This window comes from Megalops cyprinoides, chromosome 4 (assembly GCF_013368585.1).
Source record: "Megalops cyprinoides isolate fMegCyp1 chromosome 4, fMegCyp1.pri, whole genome shotgun sequence".
In the NCBI taxonomy this organism is placed as follows: Eukaryota; Metazoa; Chordata; class Actinopteri; order Elopiformes; family Megalopidae; genus Megalops; species Megalops cyprinoides.
The window spans coordinates 17,946,979-17,962,806 of record NC_050586.1 but is presented as its reverse complement, the minus strand read 5'-3'; the positions used below and the strand labels follow the sequence as shown (position 1 = coordinate 17,962,806).

Genomic DNA, 15,828 nt, shown 5'->3' with positions numbered 1-15,828 from the left:
CGATTGGAGCAGTTTCAAGTTACGCAAGCTCCCTAGCTCAAGGACACGACCGCAGGGGTCCCCCTTTCTATTATTATTATTATTTTTTTTTCACTGGAACCCATGGCCATTTGGTCATGTATTAGGCTCCCTTAGCATTACCTCCCACTGTGTAACCCCCGTTAATGTACTTCAAGCACACTCACAAGAGGGGTCACCCGGTCAGCCACTGACATGGGCGTCTCAGAGGCCCATGCCAGCGCATGGCAGGCGTTTCACGCAGCTGTCTCCGTCCTCTCACCCGCAGAAATGGCAGGACATCATCAAAGAGGTCAAGTTCTTGGAACAGCTGCGACACCCCAACACCATCGAATACAAAGGCTGCTACTTGAAAGACAACACTGCCTGGGTAAGTGTGGTGGGGTCTGGGCCACCTCCTGCTCCTGTGTAATTTGCTTGCTGATTTGGGAGCCACAAATCATGTCTGTTTGAGTAAGCAAAAACATGATCCCTGCACACAGTTCCCCCTCCCTTAGGCCCACAAGCTGAACATTCTTCCAGATTAGGCTGGCGAAATTACATTTTCCCTCTGAATAACCCACTCACATGTTGAGCGATCAATTCCAGTCATAACTTTTGTTTATGTTGGCAGTGTGTTGCTTCTACTACTGTATGCTCCACACAAGAATTTTGAAGACGTGTTGGTTTGACCGAATGTCTGTGTCTTCAAACTGACACAAATTGCTCATATGTAAGCTTCCACTAACCGATTCCTAACCTAATGTTTTGCAGGAAAGCACAAGGGTTATCCATGAACTGCTTGTTATGTCTCATCTTTCTCTTTTTCAGTTGGTGATGGAGTACTGCCTGGGTTCTGCTTCAGATTTGTTAGAGGGTAAGACATTTAAGGCTCTGCCACATACTACAGACTTTGATTGTATTAAAATAAAGTTGAAGACAGCTGCCACTTGTTCCTCAGTGTGGTATTTGCTAAATGCATGCATGTATGTATGTGTATGTATGCTGTGGCAGCCAGACACTTAACGGTAGTCGTGTGACATTTGTTGGGTTGACCTTTTTATTTTGGAAATTTAGAATGCCATGTCTTAGTTCTCATTCGTCCCCCAGCTGACTTGGCTGGCCCCCTGTAAAAGCAAGCCTCAACACAGAAACCTTTTTCATAACCTTGTCTTGAGGTTTCTGACACTCTGACTAGAGATAGTTGCCAGTGTCTCTGACTATGTCTCAGTTCTCTTCTTTCTGTGTCTATTCTCAGTACTTGTTTTTTACCCCATAATAACATGATTAACTCTGTTCTCTCACTCAATGACCAGTTCACAAGAAACCCCTCCAAGAGGTTGAAATTGCTGCCATTACCCATGGTGCCTTGCTGGGACTTGCTTACCTACATTCCCATAACATGATTCACAGGTGAGCTGTCTTGCTGCCGGTGAAATTAGAAGGAAACAAGTACATGTTGCGCAAAAGGCAAAATCTTGCCTTTACAAGAGCTTTTGCAACATTGTCATGCAGATAACCCCTCTCTGCATTCCTGAGATACAACACTATGCTAATCTGAGCTCAATGTGCAAAACTATTTTTTTTCCACTATCCATACAGTAACTCATTAAAGATATGTAATAAAAGCCTTATCATTTTGAAATCACTGATATGGCCTTTGGAGTTTTATCTCCACATGACTAAATAAATAGTCTGCATAAATTGATACATTTCAGGGCTTAAGTGGATTTGTAGGCCAAGGATTTTCCTCTTGTAAATAAGTAGTTTAACAGTCCGGCATAGACTACAGTACAGTATGATGCGTCATGACCCAAAAGTATATGTATGAATAGCAAACCCTTAATTATCTCCTCTTCCTCAGAGATGTGAAAGCTGGAAATATCCTACTGACTGAGCCAGGTCAGGTCAAACTGGCAGACTTTGGGTCTGCCTCCATAGCGTCTCCTGCCAATTCCTTTGTGGGAACACCTTATTGGTAAGTAAAGCACAAGAATTCTTTTTCTGTAGAATAAGACTTGAGAGGAATTTAAACAACAGACAGGCAACCCCACCCCACCCCCTCTCCAAACAAAAGATGACAAGATATAGCTACAAACGTTTTCAGACTTGTAGCTCAGTGGTGTGGTGTCAGTTTAATGACTGTGTCTGTGGTTCATGTGACAGGATGGCTCCGGAAGTGATCCTCGCCATGGACGAAGGGCAGTACGACGGGAAGGTGGACATCTGGTCTTTGGGGATCACCTGCATTGAGCTAGGTGAGTTTCACAGGAAAAACACGCCCACCTCACAAACCTCTATAAACGTGGCATGATGGCACTTTTTTGTGTAGTTTAGCAGGAAGTTGATCGTTTGGCCTGGGAAGTTGAAGTCTGGGCAGCAAGGTCAGGCGGTCAGTGTAGATGAACAGTGCTAAAGCCTATTTTCCCTGCTTCATTAGAATAGCTGTGACAGAAATTAAAGAGCAGACTTTTTTTTTTTTTTTTTTTTTTTGTTCAGACTTGACACTGAACAGGGGTTCTTGTGTGTCCATCTTGGCTGTTTATGCAGCCCCCCCGCCCTTTCCATCCCAGCAGGTCCAAAGTGCAAACCCATGCATGATCTTATGGGTGACCTAGCTAAAACACAGCTCATTTTCCATGGCTCTTTCAATGCGCTAAAGCATGTAGCAGGAAAAAGTAATAGCAGGTAGACCGGCAGGATAATAGGGAGCTTTTAGTCAGGGGATGGAAGTGTGATGATTGTAATATTTGATTAAATGCGTAATGAAGCAGAACCTTAGCCAGCCTCTGACTGAGGTGCAAATGTGCTTTCTGTCCCCGAAGCGGAGCGCAAGCCCCCTCTGTTCAACATGAACGCTATGAGTGCCTTATATCACATCGCCCAGAACGACTCTCCCACGCTGCAGTCCAACGAATGGTAAGTCATCTCATTCAGTCCTGACCCACCAAGTCACAAAGTGTCTTACGGAATTACCAGCAGAGCCATCACCTATTTAAAGCCCTGGCTTTGCCATAGTTACTACGGCAAGGCAAAGACGCAAGACGATCTCGAAGAAAACAGCTCAGAGGACTTTAAGCCTCTAGCATGAAAATACTGTGGAGAGGTTTGAATTATTATTAGAAGACGTTGGAGTATGTACTGCTATATTTAGATTGAAATGTAGGTGAAGCTTTTTTCCCCCCCTCAGCCCAGAACCATCATACCTACTTCACTTAAACTACATATGCAAACAGATCACTCGTCTGCAGTGTCATCTTCATGCATTGTAATCCATAGTGGCTCTCCAGATGGGACTGTCCCCCCACATAGGGTTGCAACCCTATGTTCAAAACTGAGGAAGTAGGACAGGTGTGAATATGTGAGAGAGTACGTGTTATGTCATTGTTTTAGCACTAAGAGCAGCACATAATCTGTTTTTTTTTTTTTTTTGCTTTTTTTTTTTTTTTGCTTTGGGAAAATTAAATCACTAGGTTGAAAATTATGATGCATACACGTTTTCCACACACTTGTTTTTTTTTTTTTTTAATATACATATATGCAGTACTTTTTCATTGTCACGTAACAGCTGAACCTGGCGAGCAGCTGAGCTGCCCAGCGACATTTATAGGTCAGTGTGTTTTGGAGATGGTCCAGGGAGGCCTCACATATGCTAATCCAGTCAAGGCAGGTATTTCAGAAATCAGACAGAGGTGAAATGTGGACCTGGAGCCCCTTAAATGTGCCCAGCCACAGGGAAGTGCAAGGACTGCGCGGCAGCAGGAGAGCGAGCCAGCGAAGGGAAGCCGTCCCTTTAACCCCGATTCTCCGAACGAAACATCCCCTAGGGAAATGTTTGGCTGGATGTGCCTTGCATTTAAAAATGTGTTTTGCAAAGGCCACCTTTTATAATGCATGCATGATTGATATAACCAAGCCAAACAATTTGCCTGGGTTTCTGTGTATTCAGTGACTCTTGCAAACATCAAATAGTCAAACATCAATAAATAATGTCAGCTTCTGATGTACATACTATGTAATCATAAGGTGAACTGAGGATATTTTTTATTCCTCCTGAGAAACAGGAACTTTAACCCTGCTCAGAAACAATTAAGGCTTGTTTGCCCGTGTTCTGGTCCCCTTCCAGAGATATTGAAATACACCTTATCTACATCAACCTCTTAACTTCTCTTCAGTCTCGCAGTTTGATGAGACATAAAGATGGCCCTGTTACGTTGCCTGAGTGTGTATGTGTACACATTTGTGTGGGATCAATCTTTACTCAAATTTTTGGAGCTGTGCTGCAAGTATGCTGTAGGCCTGCCATATTCGCTCTTGCAGTGACTGTTTTCATCACATTGTGTGTCCCCGGCTTGCAGGTCTGACCCCTTCCGAAGCTTTGTTGACTACTGCCTACAGAAAATTCCTCAGGACAGACCCCCCTCAGCGGAGCTGTTGCGAGTGAGTGCGCTCCCACTTCCCTTGTCTATGTGTCATTTTTCAAACCCCACTCTTAAGTCAGGCTCATGTTTGTCTGAGTAACTTCCCTTCCAACAAAAGTGGAACTTCAGTTTATACCCCAGGTAAATTTTCCGCGGCCGTGCCTTGCTCTGAGTCAGCGTGACGTCACTGCCTGGTAGATTGTGTGTGTGTGTCTGCACAGATCACTCCAAACTGAGGCTATACGTCCAGCTGCGCATGTGTGCATGACTCAGTAGATTACAAACACACAGGTGTGTCAGAACACCAGTCCATGCTCCATGTTTAGGGTGTATATCTCTTCCACTCTCTGTTTATTAGGAGTGTGTGTGTGTATGTGTGTGTGAGAGTGTGAGAGTGTGTGATGAGAAGTTGATCTTTTTGTTTGCGTGGCTGACAGGTAATCCTAATCACGGATAAGAGATTTATGTTCCTGGCAGTCACGCTCTCTTGGGCAAGAGAGCAGGCTTTCTCACCTGACCGTGCAGCAGGAGGGGGACAAGACTCATCTGTTGGGACCAGGGGGTATCCTGACCCCAGCCTCTTCCCCCCCTGCTCCCCTCCATTTAATACCCTCTCCTGCCCCTCCCAAGCTCTTTAGGAGGAAATCAGGTCACTAATCTGGACTTTGCATTCAGGGCTTTCGCTCCAGCTTCCACTTCCACTGTAATTTAATTCCCCTCCTCGTACTTGTCCCACACAAGTCAGAGTCCTGAACAGGTGATCTTTAAACTCTAAATCCCAAAGGGGGGCGAGAGAGGCAGTCAGGTCGGGTGGGGGGGGGTGGTGATATTGGGTTGGGGTAGAGGGGCGTAGAAGGCGGGGGAGGGTCAGCAGTTGGTTCCAATCTCGCGTAATTTTCCCTTTTAGAGGGATTATCTTGAAGATTAGTTTTCTCCCGGCCTGGTCAATCACAGCTCTGCCCATTTAAAAGCGGCAATTGCTTATCTCTGCTCTGGCGTGTGAACGATGAGATCCCATGCCTTCCATATTGATACATTGGTTTTACGGTAAACGTGTGTAAATTGAATTTTTTGGACATCTGCACGGCCGTTATGATTTCCGTTTAGTCACATGCTCTTTCACTTCATTTAATTGGGATTTCATGAATGACCAGTTTCCAGCACTCGCACATTTCATCATTATTTTTCCGAGTATCCCCTAAAAGCCATTCAGAGACCGTATAAAGCACAGGCGCCATCTAGTGGACCACAGAAACACAAGTAGAAAACAAATGAAGTCATGCTGTATCTAAAATAAATGTTTAACCTATCAGGTGACTAGTAATAATTGATGGGTTTTATAGTGTTGTCCTATGTTACAGTCATTACATATGAACAAAATGGTGTCTGCTGCCATGGCCCACTTCAGCCTATTTAGCTTACAGGCAGTATAACCGTCGATTTGTGTTGTATATAACAGAGATGTGTGTGTCTGTGTCTGTCTGTGTACGTATATAAAATGAAGTTGTAACACTAACTGAATGATATTGGCTTGAAAATGAACTTTTTTCAGGGTCTTTGGGCCTTTGGCCAGTCATGGTCCTGAATTACACTCCAGCTTACACCCTGGAGTAGTGATTAAATTGGTTCAATTAAGTAATCAAGTGAATCATGTGCTTAAGTGCTCTAGTGGAAAGGAAACCTGCTGGACTGGCTTCCTCCTAGACACAGATGTGTCATCCTTGCTGTGGGATATATCATTTGTGCCCCTCTCATATGTGTTACTCCTCCTCACTTGGTATTGGGGCTTCTGAAGGAGACTCAGGTCTATTGGATTGTGACCGCCTGTGTTGTCCTCCTCCCCCACAGCATGAATTTGTTCGGCGAGAGCGTCCTCCTCGGGTACTGATTGATCTCATCCAGAGGACCAAGGATGCAGTCCGGGAGCTGGACAACTTGCAGTACCGCAAGATGAAGAAGATCCTGTACCAGGAGAAGCACAACGGGCCCATGGGCGAGTCCCAGGAAGAGGAGGAGGTGAGCATCTTGAGGACCCTACACGTACCACCTCTAAAATCCCCGATCTCCTGTCAGAGGGCTCTACTCAGAGCAGATTAACCAGACTGACTCTTCACATTTAAAGCCACAGCGACGTGTGTAAGAATTTGATGGTCAAATTGGGTTGAAGAGAATCAGAAGTTTCGTTCTAATTCAAATGCAGTTCCAGCAATTATCTAGGTTATAAGCTGCTGTAATTATAGCCAATGAGGTGGCTATGGCCAGAATGTCTTCCTATTCAGGACACCACAGTGGCTTAGGTGATTTTTTCTTTATTTAAAAGTTGTGTTTGATTTAAGTTAATCTATCTAGTCATTCTAAATTTCCAGTTTTAAAAAGGATCCACCCCTGAACAAAGTCATTAACACGTGTCAACGCCCTATACCTTTTCTACCAATTTTCATGAAATGTTACAGACAGTTTTCATTCAGCATATAGTGTATGAATTTAAACATGACAGCATTGGGTACACCAGCACTGTCCTGGCCAGGATTTGAACGGAATGCCTCCCTGTCTCCTTTTCTGCCTCTACACCCTGCTGCCCTCCACTCCAAAAACGTGGAGTTTTGATGCCCTTGCACTGTTGCAACTGTGGAAGGAAATTCACGATATATCAAATGCCAGTATCAGGCTTTAGGCCGTTAGATCCAATTGTCCAATTGTTTTCTGATGACATTAAAAAAAGATACACCGCCTTAGGTCTCTCTCGCAGCCATGCACGTTTTTTTTTTTTTTTTTTAATGATACTCTTTTTTTGTGGTACATAGACACATGATGAGCCTATTGCCCCCCAGGGTGACACATTCAGACATGAAAGCTTTTTGATACATGTGTCAAATTGACTTAAGCAACCAGGTGAGGTGTTCTTAGGCAGCGGGAATGAACAAAGGGATTCTGACACGTGTTTTTGCAATCTGATACAGTGATCGTCTGCTGGCTTCTGCTGTACACTAATGTGAGAGTAGGCTTTTGGTTGTTTTCATCCTCAGTCCTATCACGTGTAAAGTGTTAGCAGTGTGCGTTCTCGCATATTGCCTCATCGGTTGTAAAGCCCAGGAGAAATGTTTTAGGCTAGATCACCTTATTGATCCTTGGTATGTAGAGTTCACTCTTGGCCTGCAAGTGTAGGCATTCCACTATGTATGTAATATAAATCAAATCCAGTCAAAAGTCCCCCAAACACCACTTTTTTCTGACTTCTTTTGGTGTTGATCTTTTTTGGAGTGTTGACAGATTAGTCTGCGTATATGTATGCATGCTCTGTAAGGAAAGTGATCAGTTCAGCAATAATTTGAACAGTAAGTGATGTTGCTTATTGGTGGTACCAGGCGGATACTTATGTTTGTTCACGTCTGTGTGTGTTTGACAGGGCTTCAGAGTTTGTGTGTGTTTTATTCGGCCAGAAAAGCAGGAACAGACAACAAGTGATGTGGCACAGTGGTGGTAACATTGGGCCGTGTGTGTCTGTGTGCTCCTGCAGGACAGTGAACCGGCTAGCTGTAAAATGAATAGCCTGGGCAGCAACCACTCGATCCCCAGCACCTCAGTCAGCACTGGCAGCCAGAGCAGCAGCATCAACAGCATGCAGGAGGTGATGGACGAGAGCAGCTCTGACATGACCATGATGCATGACTATGACAGCACCTTGGAGTCCTCTGCAGTCCCCAAAAAGGCAAGTCCTGTGTTTCTGGGTAATGTCCCCAGCAACAGCAGGTCCACAGGGTGTTGGTGTGGTTTCCACTCAGTGGGCTGGTCAATTTATTATACATGTGGAGAAACTCCTACTGAAGTGAAAGTGCTCAGTGTTATTGGGTTTAAATTGAAAGTAATGGGCTTTGCACAGAACTCTGCTCAAGGCATTCAGTGTTTGGTCAGCATCATGTAAGGGTTTTTTGACCTGTTATAATTTTACATGCATGGCTAAATTGAAGCTTTCTTTGAAAAGTGACTTCAGTGAAAATTAATCCCAAGGAAAACCTTTATCTGAATGTATTGAGCCTGTATTGTATCAAGAACACAAGGCAGATTTATATGTGCTTTTTATGTGCAACCAAACACTCTTCTTGAGTGTTACTGTGGCTCAATGTAAATGAGAGTACGTTTTTACAACATTTTTATCATACACTATTGACTTTAATCTGTACTGGATTGCTCCTTATCAAGATGCTGTCAGTACAGAAAGTCAGAGCACCGTTTAAACAGAATGCCACTGAAGTTTTCAGAACAATGCTCTCACAATGTTAAACACCAGCCCGCTGATCTGCTCTGTGTTCTCTACAATTATGCGTGAATAGTCCACATTTCTTTTACATGACAGCGTGATCTCCTTCAAAAGCTTGGGAAGATGACTGTCATACCTCTCTCAACGTCTCCAGCAGGAGTGACGCATGGTGGTTAATGACGGCCCTTCGTGAATAGCTCCTCAGAGAATGTCACATGACATGTGTGGGCTGTCAAACAGGAAATGACACGTGTCGCAGCTGTAGGTTCACACTGACACATTCTTCTCATTTTTCTCTAGGCAGACATTTGTTGAACTGCGGGATTACAAAGCCTCAGTAGCGTGCAAAATAGCTCTCACGTAGGCTTTTGCAGTGTCATTGTGCAATTAGGATTGAAGTCCACCCTGTGCACTATTCTAGGGATCTGTCAGTAACAAAGGAAATGAAAGGCATTGCTTTATTTCCAAGACGTTTTTATCATGGTTGAATGAAGAGGCAGATGTATGTCTTCTGAACTTGATTTCTATCTCTTACCCAGAACTGTAGAGCTCCAATAGTTCGAATATTTCAGTTGTTAAAGAAGACAAAATTCCGTGCGATTGTGCTTCCATTTGCATCAGACAAAAATTATTGTAATTTTTAACATAAATACTTTCCTCCTGTGTATTTTTTACTCTGAAGTTTAAGTTTCCAATGTTTGAATAAGTTCGCATTGATTCGGAAATGTGTAAACCAATTCATGAGTAGTTTTGGAAAAATAGTGAGTCCTTTTCAGAAAGACAGATGGCAAATAATTCTGCGAAATGTTACTGAGGTAGCACAATATCCACCTTAAATAAACAAAATAAATGCAGGAGATGAAACAAATTACTGCACGTTTTGGTATGAAATACTAAAATATACAAATATTAAAAAATAGCAGCAAATGACACATTTTATGTAATTCACCACAAATTCTTTGTACTTGTTTTTGAGATGTTCTTTATTTAGGGGATCAAAATTATTCATTTGGTCATTAAGCAGCAACATTGAAGTGCACATAGGTTTGCATGGTGTCTCGCTAACATTTAAGAGATCTGCTTCCTAAAGTCTTTGACACTCCCAAATGCCTTGATGATAGTGTTACCTGGATTATTCATGACACTATAAAGGACGATTTGAAACCATTAAAAAGGGAACATGCAAACGAAGCCTTTTGAAATACCTCAAAAGTAGATATCAGCTTTCATATATTGTGGTTTTTCTTTTTCCTGGTTTTGTCAATGGATGTCTTTTACCATCATGGATTGCATAATAGGTTTCAGCTAAGATCTCTCCACGGAAGAGGAAGGTCAGCTTACCCTTGTGCTTTGGCAAGCTCTCTCCCTCTTGCTAACTGAATGCCTTGTGTAATATCAAGTTTATTTAGTGGTTACATTATAATCATTTATATTTTATTGTGAAAGAAGGTCATGTTATACAGGGAACTGTGTCTTTAAATAAAAGGGAGTGAGTGAGCAAGTGAGAAAAGGGTGGGGGGGGGGGCAGGAATAGAAAGCGCTAGAAACTAAGCCTTTATGAGCTGAAAACACAGCTCCAGTGTGATGGATAAATCATCACAGAGATTTAAAGGGATGATCTCATTATTTCTGAGCTGTGGTCACAGAAAAAAAAAAGATCCCTCATTTTGACAGCCCCACCGATTTCACCCTGAGTTAACGGACAGGAGCATGAACCTGCCTTTGTCCTAGTCTGTATTTCCATTTTGAGATTGGGGACCAGCAATCAAGGATGCACACATATCCCCTTTTTCTTTTTTCTGATATTTTGTACAGTGTTACATAACCTTCCCCCCCCCCCTTTCCGCCATGCCACACGCACATGCACACACACGCATGCACACGCACACACACGCATGCACACACACACACACACACACACACCTAGAGTCACGCACACGCATGCATGGTGTATCTGTCCCTGCTCTCCTGATGCGCGGAGGGGAGGCAGCCGCAAACTCAGGCAGCGTCCCACTCCGGATCAGCTGACTGTCAGCTCGCTCCGCTCCGCAGTGGGTTGCCTATTCATTTTAGCGGGGGGCCGTGAGGAGCAGCAGGGCCAGAGAGGGAGGATGCGTTTGCGCCGGCGTCTGAGCGGGAAGCGGGGCAAAGCGGCGGCGGCAGCAGAGGCAGCGGCGGGCGAGGCGCGCTCTCACCCAGACCCTCTCCCCCTTTTCCTCCCCTCCTCCAGGACCATGCGTTCATAAGGGATGAGGCGGCGCACCGGGACCCCAGGCCTGAGCTGCGGCCTTCTTCCTCCGACAAGAGCCAGGCGCACAACTACAAGAACCGGGAGCGCTTCGCCACCATCAAATCAGCGTCGCTGGTGAGCTCTTCCCCTCCTCTTCTCTCCTTGCCAGTGTCTTTCCCTTCCCTCTGCTCTCTCTCCTTCCCTCTCCTCTCCTCTCTCTTCTCCTCCCCTCCTTACCTTCTCCACTCCCTTCCTTTCCTCCTCCCCTCCTGTCTTCCTCTCCTCCCCTCCTCCCCTCCTCCCCTCCCTCTCTCTCTCCCTCCCCACCTCCAAAGCCCCCCTTTTCATAGATGAAGCAGGGGCAAGCTCACTCTCTCCCTCCCTCCCTCCCTTCCACGTCTGTTGTCATGGCGACCAGATTCCGTTAAAAAAGCAGCTGTTTTTTCTCCGTCTCCCTTTTCCTACTGGTTTAATTGCAAATCGGTCTCATATAAAGACATATACAGTCTGATTGGAGTGTTATTTATAAGCTGTGAATTGTATCCTGCAATCCTTCAGTGATATACTGTATGTTTTGCATTCCTCTTAAATCACTGTCCTGTTTTTCTGTGGTTGTGATCTGGATTTGCGTGAGGTGTGTGCAGCGCATTTGTCTGTGATAGGTATAGGTGCAGGGAGAAAAAAATTGTTTTTTTTTTTTTTTTTATATGGGTGTTTTTATATGCACTTTCAAGGGCAACATTTGTCTCGCTTCCAAAGTATATTACAAATATCTATATTAATTAATACATAATGCATGAATATGTTAACCATATAATTGCCAGTGTAGTCATTCCCGACCATGATTAGCTACCCATGAGTGCTGAAGAGTGCCTACCTTAACATGATCTGGGAAAGGCTCAGTGTTTCTCCTACATTGTTGCTAAAAAAGAAAAGATTGTCGCTGGAGCGACAGGGGAGAGAGCGAAGCGGCGCGTTTTTGTGCGGCGGGCACGGAGCTGCGGTGATGTCACCTCTCAGAGCGGAATGCTAATGATCCCGGATGGACCCTCTCTCTGTGGGCCAGGTTTGAGCAGCGAGAGGGAGGGGAAGAGGAAGGAAAGGAGAGAGCGAGTGAGAGAGAGGGAGAGAGAGAGGGAGAGGGAGAGATGTGCTCGATCTGGTCGTCGTGAATAAAGCACTAGGAGAGAGGAGTCGGGGGAAGGAGGGGGGCTGTGCGATCGCTCTGGTTCTTTCATCAGGAAGTGTCATGCGTGTACTGAGGGGCATGGGCATTGCAGTTCAGCCGGGGCTGTGATCAGATAAGGAGGACAGGGCACCATGACTGCCACAGCATTGTCTTTTAATTAGATAATCAAGGGGGTCTGGGTGCTGTATTTTTGTCTTTGGCCTTATTGTTTAGCCTGGCTGGCAGAGCCATGCCAGGGGTAGGACTTGTGTGGTATGTACTCTGTATCTTGTCTCATGTGTCGTGTCAGCTATGCACTGTGATAACGTTTTACTACTGGGCCAAGGGAAGCTCCCGTGCTGATCTGATTAGGTCTGATGCTCTCTGATATTACATCATAGAGAAAGGAGGCTTTGGGGAGGAAAAAGGAAGCGGCTCTACTGTGTGTGGGAATAATCAGACGCTACTTCCTGCTGAGGGTGACGTGTCGGCGTCGGGCAGGATTAGGCCACAGGAGAAGCAGATAGGACAGGGTGCTGGCCGCTGACTGTCAGCCTTGGCCCCGGGCCCACTGGGCGCAAGTTCAAACGCGCTCCGGCTCAAGTGGCCCTCCTCTTGTGACAGCTCAGCAGGTATCACCCTCGATACGCAGACTTAGGCCACCTTCAGGCACAAACAAACAGCGGCGAGGGGGGGGGGGGGCGGAGGCGGGGGTGGGGGACGGGGGGGGGGCTGGAGGCCCCGTGGAACCGGCGGAGCGCGCCCATGCCAGCGGGCGGAGCTCGCCGCACCCTCCTGGGGCAGACGGGCGCAATCCAGGGGGTCCGGCCGGACAGGGCCCCGTCTCCGAGGATTACAGAGGAGAGGTCTTTATCCCCAGAGCGGGGTCTCTGATGATTAGGATCTGCCCCGAGAGACCTGAGGGAGAGATTAGCGGCCCCCGTGGCCGGTGGCAGGGAGGGAGCGGCACAGTGAGCGGCTCGGAGGTGCCCATGCCTCCGCCGGAGCCACCACTGGCACCTCAGCTCGGTTGGGACCTAGATTCCCACCTCTTTGCCTCCCAAATCAATCCCCTGGTTTTTCGCAGTGGGTCAGGCTCGAGCTACTTTTATCCAGTCCTAATTTTCCATTGAAGCTGCGAAGGAATAGGCCGTTCTGACTCGCGTTTGTTCGCTTGTTTGGAGTGGTACTCTCAGAAAGTCATGCCGTTGTTCTCCAACGATTTTAAGATCGCCAGACTCACTTGCCATGCCACGAAACGTAACTGAAGGTGAACGCTTCAGGTTTCGGATGTGACTGGGGCATATCCTCAGTGTTCGAGTTCGAACCATCCAGACCATTTTGTTTGCAGGTGGAGAAGTTGGAGCGGAACTGAGTTATTGTCCTGTAGAATTAGAATTCGTTGGGAGAATTTGGTTGAGTACGCGGTGCTGGAATGGAAACAAAGGAGCTCGCTGGATACGATTGCAGCGTTAGTTGTATTTATTTCCATTCTCTTCTCTGCTTTGTTTATTTACACTATTGAGTGAGGTTGTCATCGTCATCGGTAGCACAAGGGTCACCTTTGACCAGGAAGTGTTTTTCTATTATTATTCTCATCCGTGCTTGAATTTTATCACATGATGTGACTTAGGCCATTGTAGCCACTGGGCTCAAAGCAAGTGACTGGGATTGCTACAGTGTTACAGTAGCAGTATTGATTCAAGCGGCTTAGGAAATCGCCCTTCTCAATGAGCATTTCATGTGACCCACCTGCTAATGGTGCTTAGCCCAAAGAAGTTTACTGTTTATCGATGGCTGCTGGGTCTCATTCGGATCAGCTCTGCCCGGCGGTAGGGTTCTAAGTTGGCTTCTCCCAGTGTGGCACGTAGAGTACGGCTTCTGGATGCTCGCTCGTCTGTTTAACGTTGCCATCATGCTTGGCCTCCGAACCTCCGGCGGGAGTTATGAGAAGCTGAATGACTGCGGCGACCCAGAAAATCCCTTTTTGCAGGTCGGTCCATTTTACCATTTTGTGGTCGAATCTGTGTTTTATTTACTGTGCTTAAAGTTTAAAGGAAGTCGGTAACTGGTACAGCCCGCCAGATGAGGGCACTTCGTCCGTCACGTTGGTAGGAAGCCATGTCTTTTTGTATAGGTGTGTGTATGTGTGTGTGTAAAGTGTATAGCTCGTGCCGTGTTTGAGAGGCGTCACCGACTGGGCGCGTGGCATCCCCAAGCCCATCCAGCGACAGTAGCTGGCCCCGTACGGGACCCCCCACCAGGCCCCTGCTGCTCAGGCCCTCTCTCACCGCCCTCTCCTCCCTCCGCCACCCTTCCTTCCCCAGGTTACGAGGCAGATCCACGAGCATGAGCAGGAGAACGAGCTGCGGGAACAGATGTCGGGCTACAAGCGGATGCGACGGCAGCACCAGAAGCAGCTGATCGCGCTGGAGAACAAGCTGAAGGCCGAGATGGACGAGCACCGGCTCAAGCTGCAGAAGGAGGTGGAGACGCAGGCCAACAACGCCTACATCGAGCTGGAAAAGCTGGCCAAGAAGCATGCCATCTACACTGAGAAAGAGGTGGGGGGGCAGGGCCTGTGCTGGGGGTCGGGGGGTGGGTAGGGAGGCGTGGGCTAGTAGTAGGGGCTTTGGACTCTGCTCAGTTGTCACTTGTCCAGCTCTTGGTGGGACAAAGCTGCTGTATCCTTCAGAAAGATAGTCCAGCCTTCATTAATTTTTATAAAAATTTTTGAATTGTTAGAAATGAGCGATTATTTGTGAATTAGTAATACAGCAGTGACTAACAATGCAAGTAAATCTCATGACAGCTCTGATGATCAGACTGTCTTTTCAAGCACGGAATTGCGTAAACGTTCTGCATCTAGTATTTTTGAGATTGTGACATATATTCAGAATAGTTTTCTGATCAGCCTATTTGTGGGTGGTGGGTAGTATCAGTAAGCAGATGAGGAAGAGGCAGGCGGCCACAATTGATTGAAAGGAAGTTGATTTCTGAGGGAGCATACAGGAAATGGTAGTCTAAAGATCATTAACCAGTGATGAGAAACACCTTGTGCATTCCATGTCAGCTGCTTAACACTCAGCAGGGTGTATGGAACAGTTCATTTGAGAAAAGAAATGAATGTATTAGATTTTTTGTTGTTTTTCACAATTTGAAGCATTTGAATACATCCTATGAGATATTGATATTTTTTGTATTATATGACCCATAACACAATCTGTGGGTTTATCAGCTTCACAGTAAAAAAGATTTTTCCCCCTCAATATGATACATTCAGATCGTATGGAAAGAATGTGTTTTTAATATGATGTCAAAATTGAGAGTCCAGTGTACTATGAAAGGAAATCAGGTTCTTAATCAGAGGTTAAGTTGCCTTAAAACAAACATTAAATTAAGTTACATTTCATTACATTACAACACACTTGCTTCTTGTGACAACTTGATAAAAGAAGCCTATTTGCCCAAAAAGGAGGTATTAATTTTAGGTTAGGGCTGGCTACAACACCAGTGAGCATCAAGCAAACAAGTACTTGATTAACATTTATAATACTGGATAAAGTGACCATTCACCACCCACACACAGTTAAACTTCAGGGCCTTAATTCCCCATGATAGGATGAACCAAAGATAATGCATCAGAATGACCCTTTCCAGGGAAGTATCTTGACATACGATGAGGCTAGATAGTAGATAGCCAACATTAATGTTTTATTGTCTAGCATCATCCTTGCAGTGCATCCCTCCTCCA

At 45.7% G+C, this 15,828-nt stretch overlaps 1 protein-coding gene across 6 annotated transcripts in view; it reads left to right on the top strand.

Moving 5' to 3' along the window:
* The window catches only part of taok3a (TAO kinase 3a), a 45,033-nt gene that overhangs the window by 22,345 nt on the left and 6,860 nt on the right, over positions 1–15,828 (top strand). For all 6 annotated transcript variants that reach the window (XM_036527992.1, XM_036527995.1, XM_036527990.1 and 3 more), the window contains 11 exons: positions 287–388; positions 829–874; positions 1,314–1,410; positions 1,862–1,975; positions 2,164–2,255; positions 2,823–2,916; positions 4,356–4,437; positions 6,267–6,434; positions 7,936–8,127; positions 10,907–11,041; positions 14,402–14,638. In XM_036527992.1, the coding sequence (XP_036383885.1) occupies positions 287–388; positions 829–874; positions 1,314–1,410; positions 1,862–1,975; positions 2,164–2,255; positions 2,823–2,916; positions 4,356–4,437; positions 6,267–6,434; positions 7,936–8,127; positions 10,907–11,041; positions 14,402–14,638 (1,359 nt within the window). The remainder of the gene's footprint in view (positions 1–286; positions 389–828; positions 875–1,313; positions 1,411–1,861; positions 1,976–2,163; positions 2,256–2,822; positions 2,917–4,355; positions 4,438–6,266; positions 6,435–7,935; positions 8,128–10,906; positions 11,042–14,401; positions 14,639–15,828) is intronic.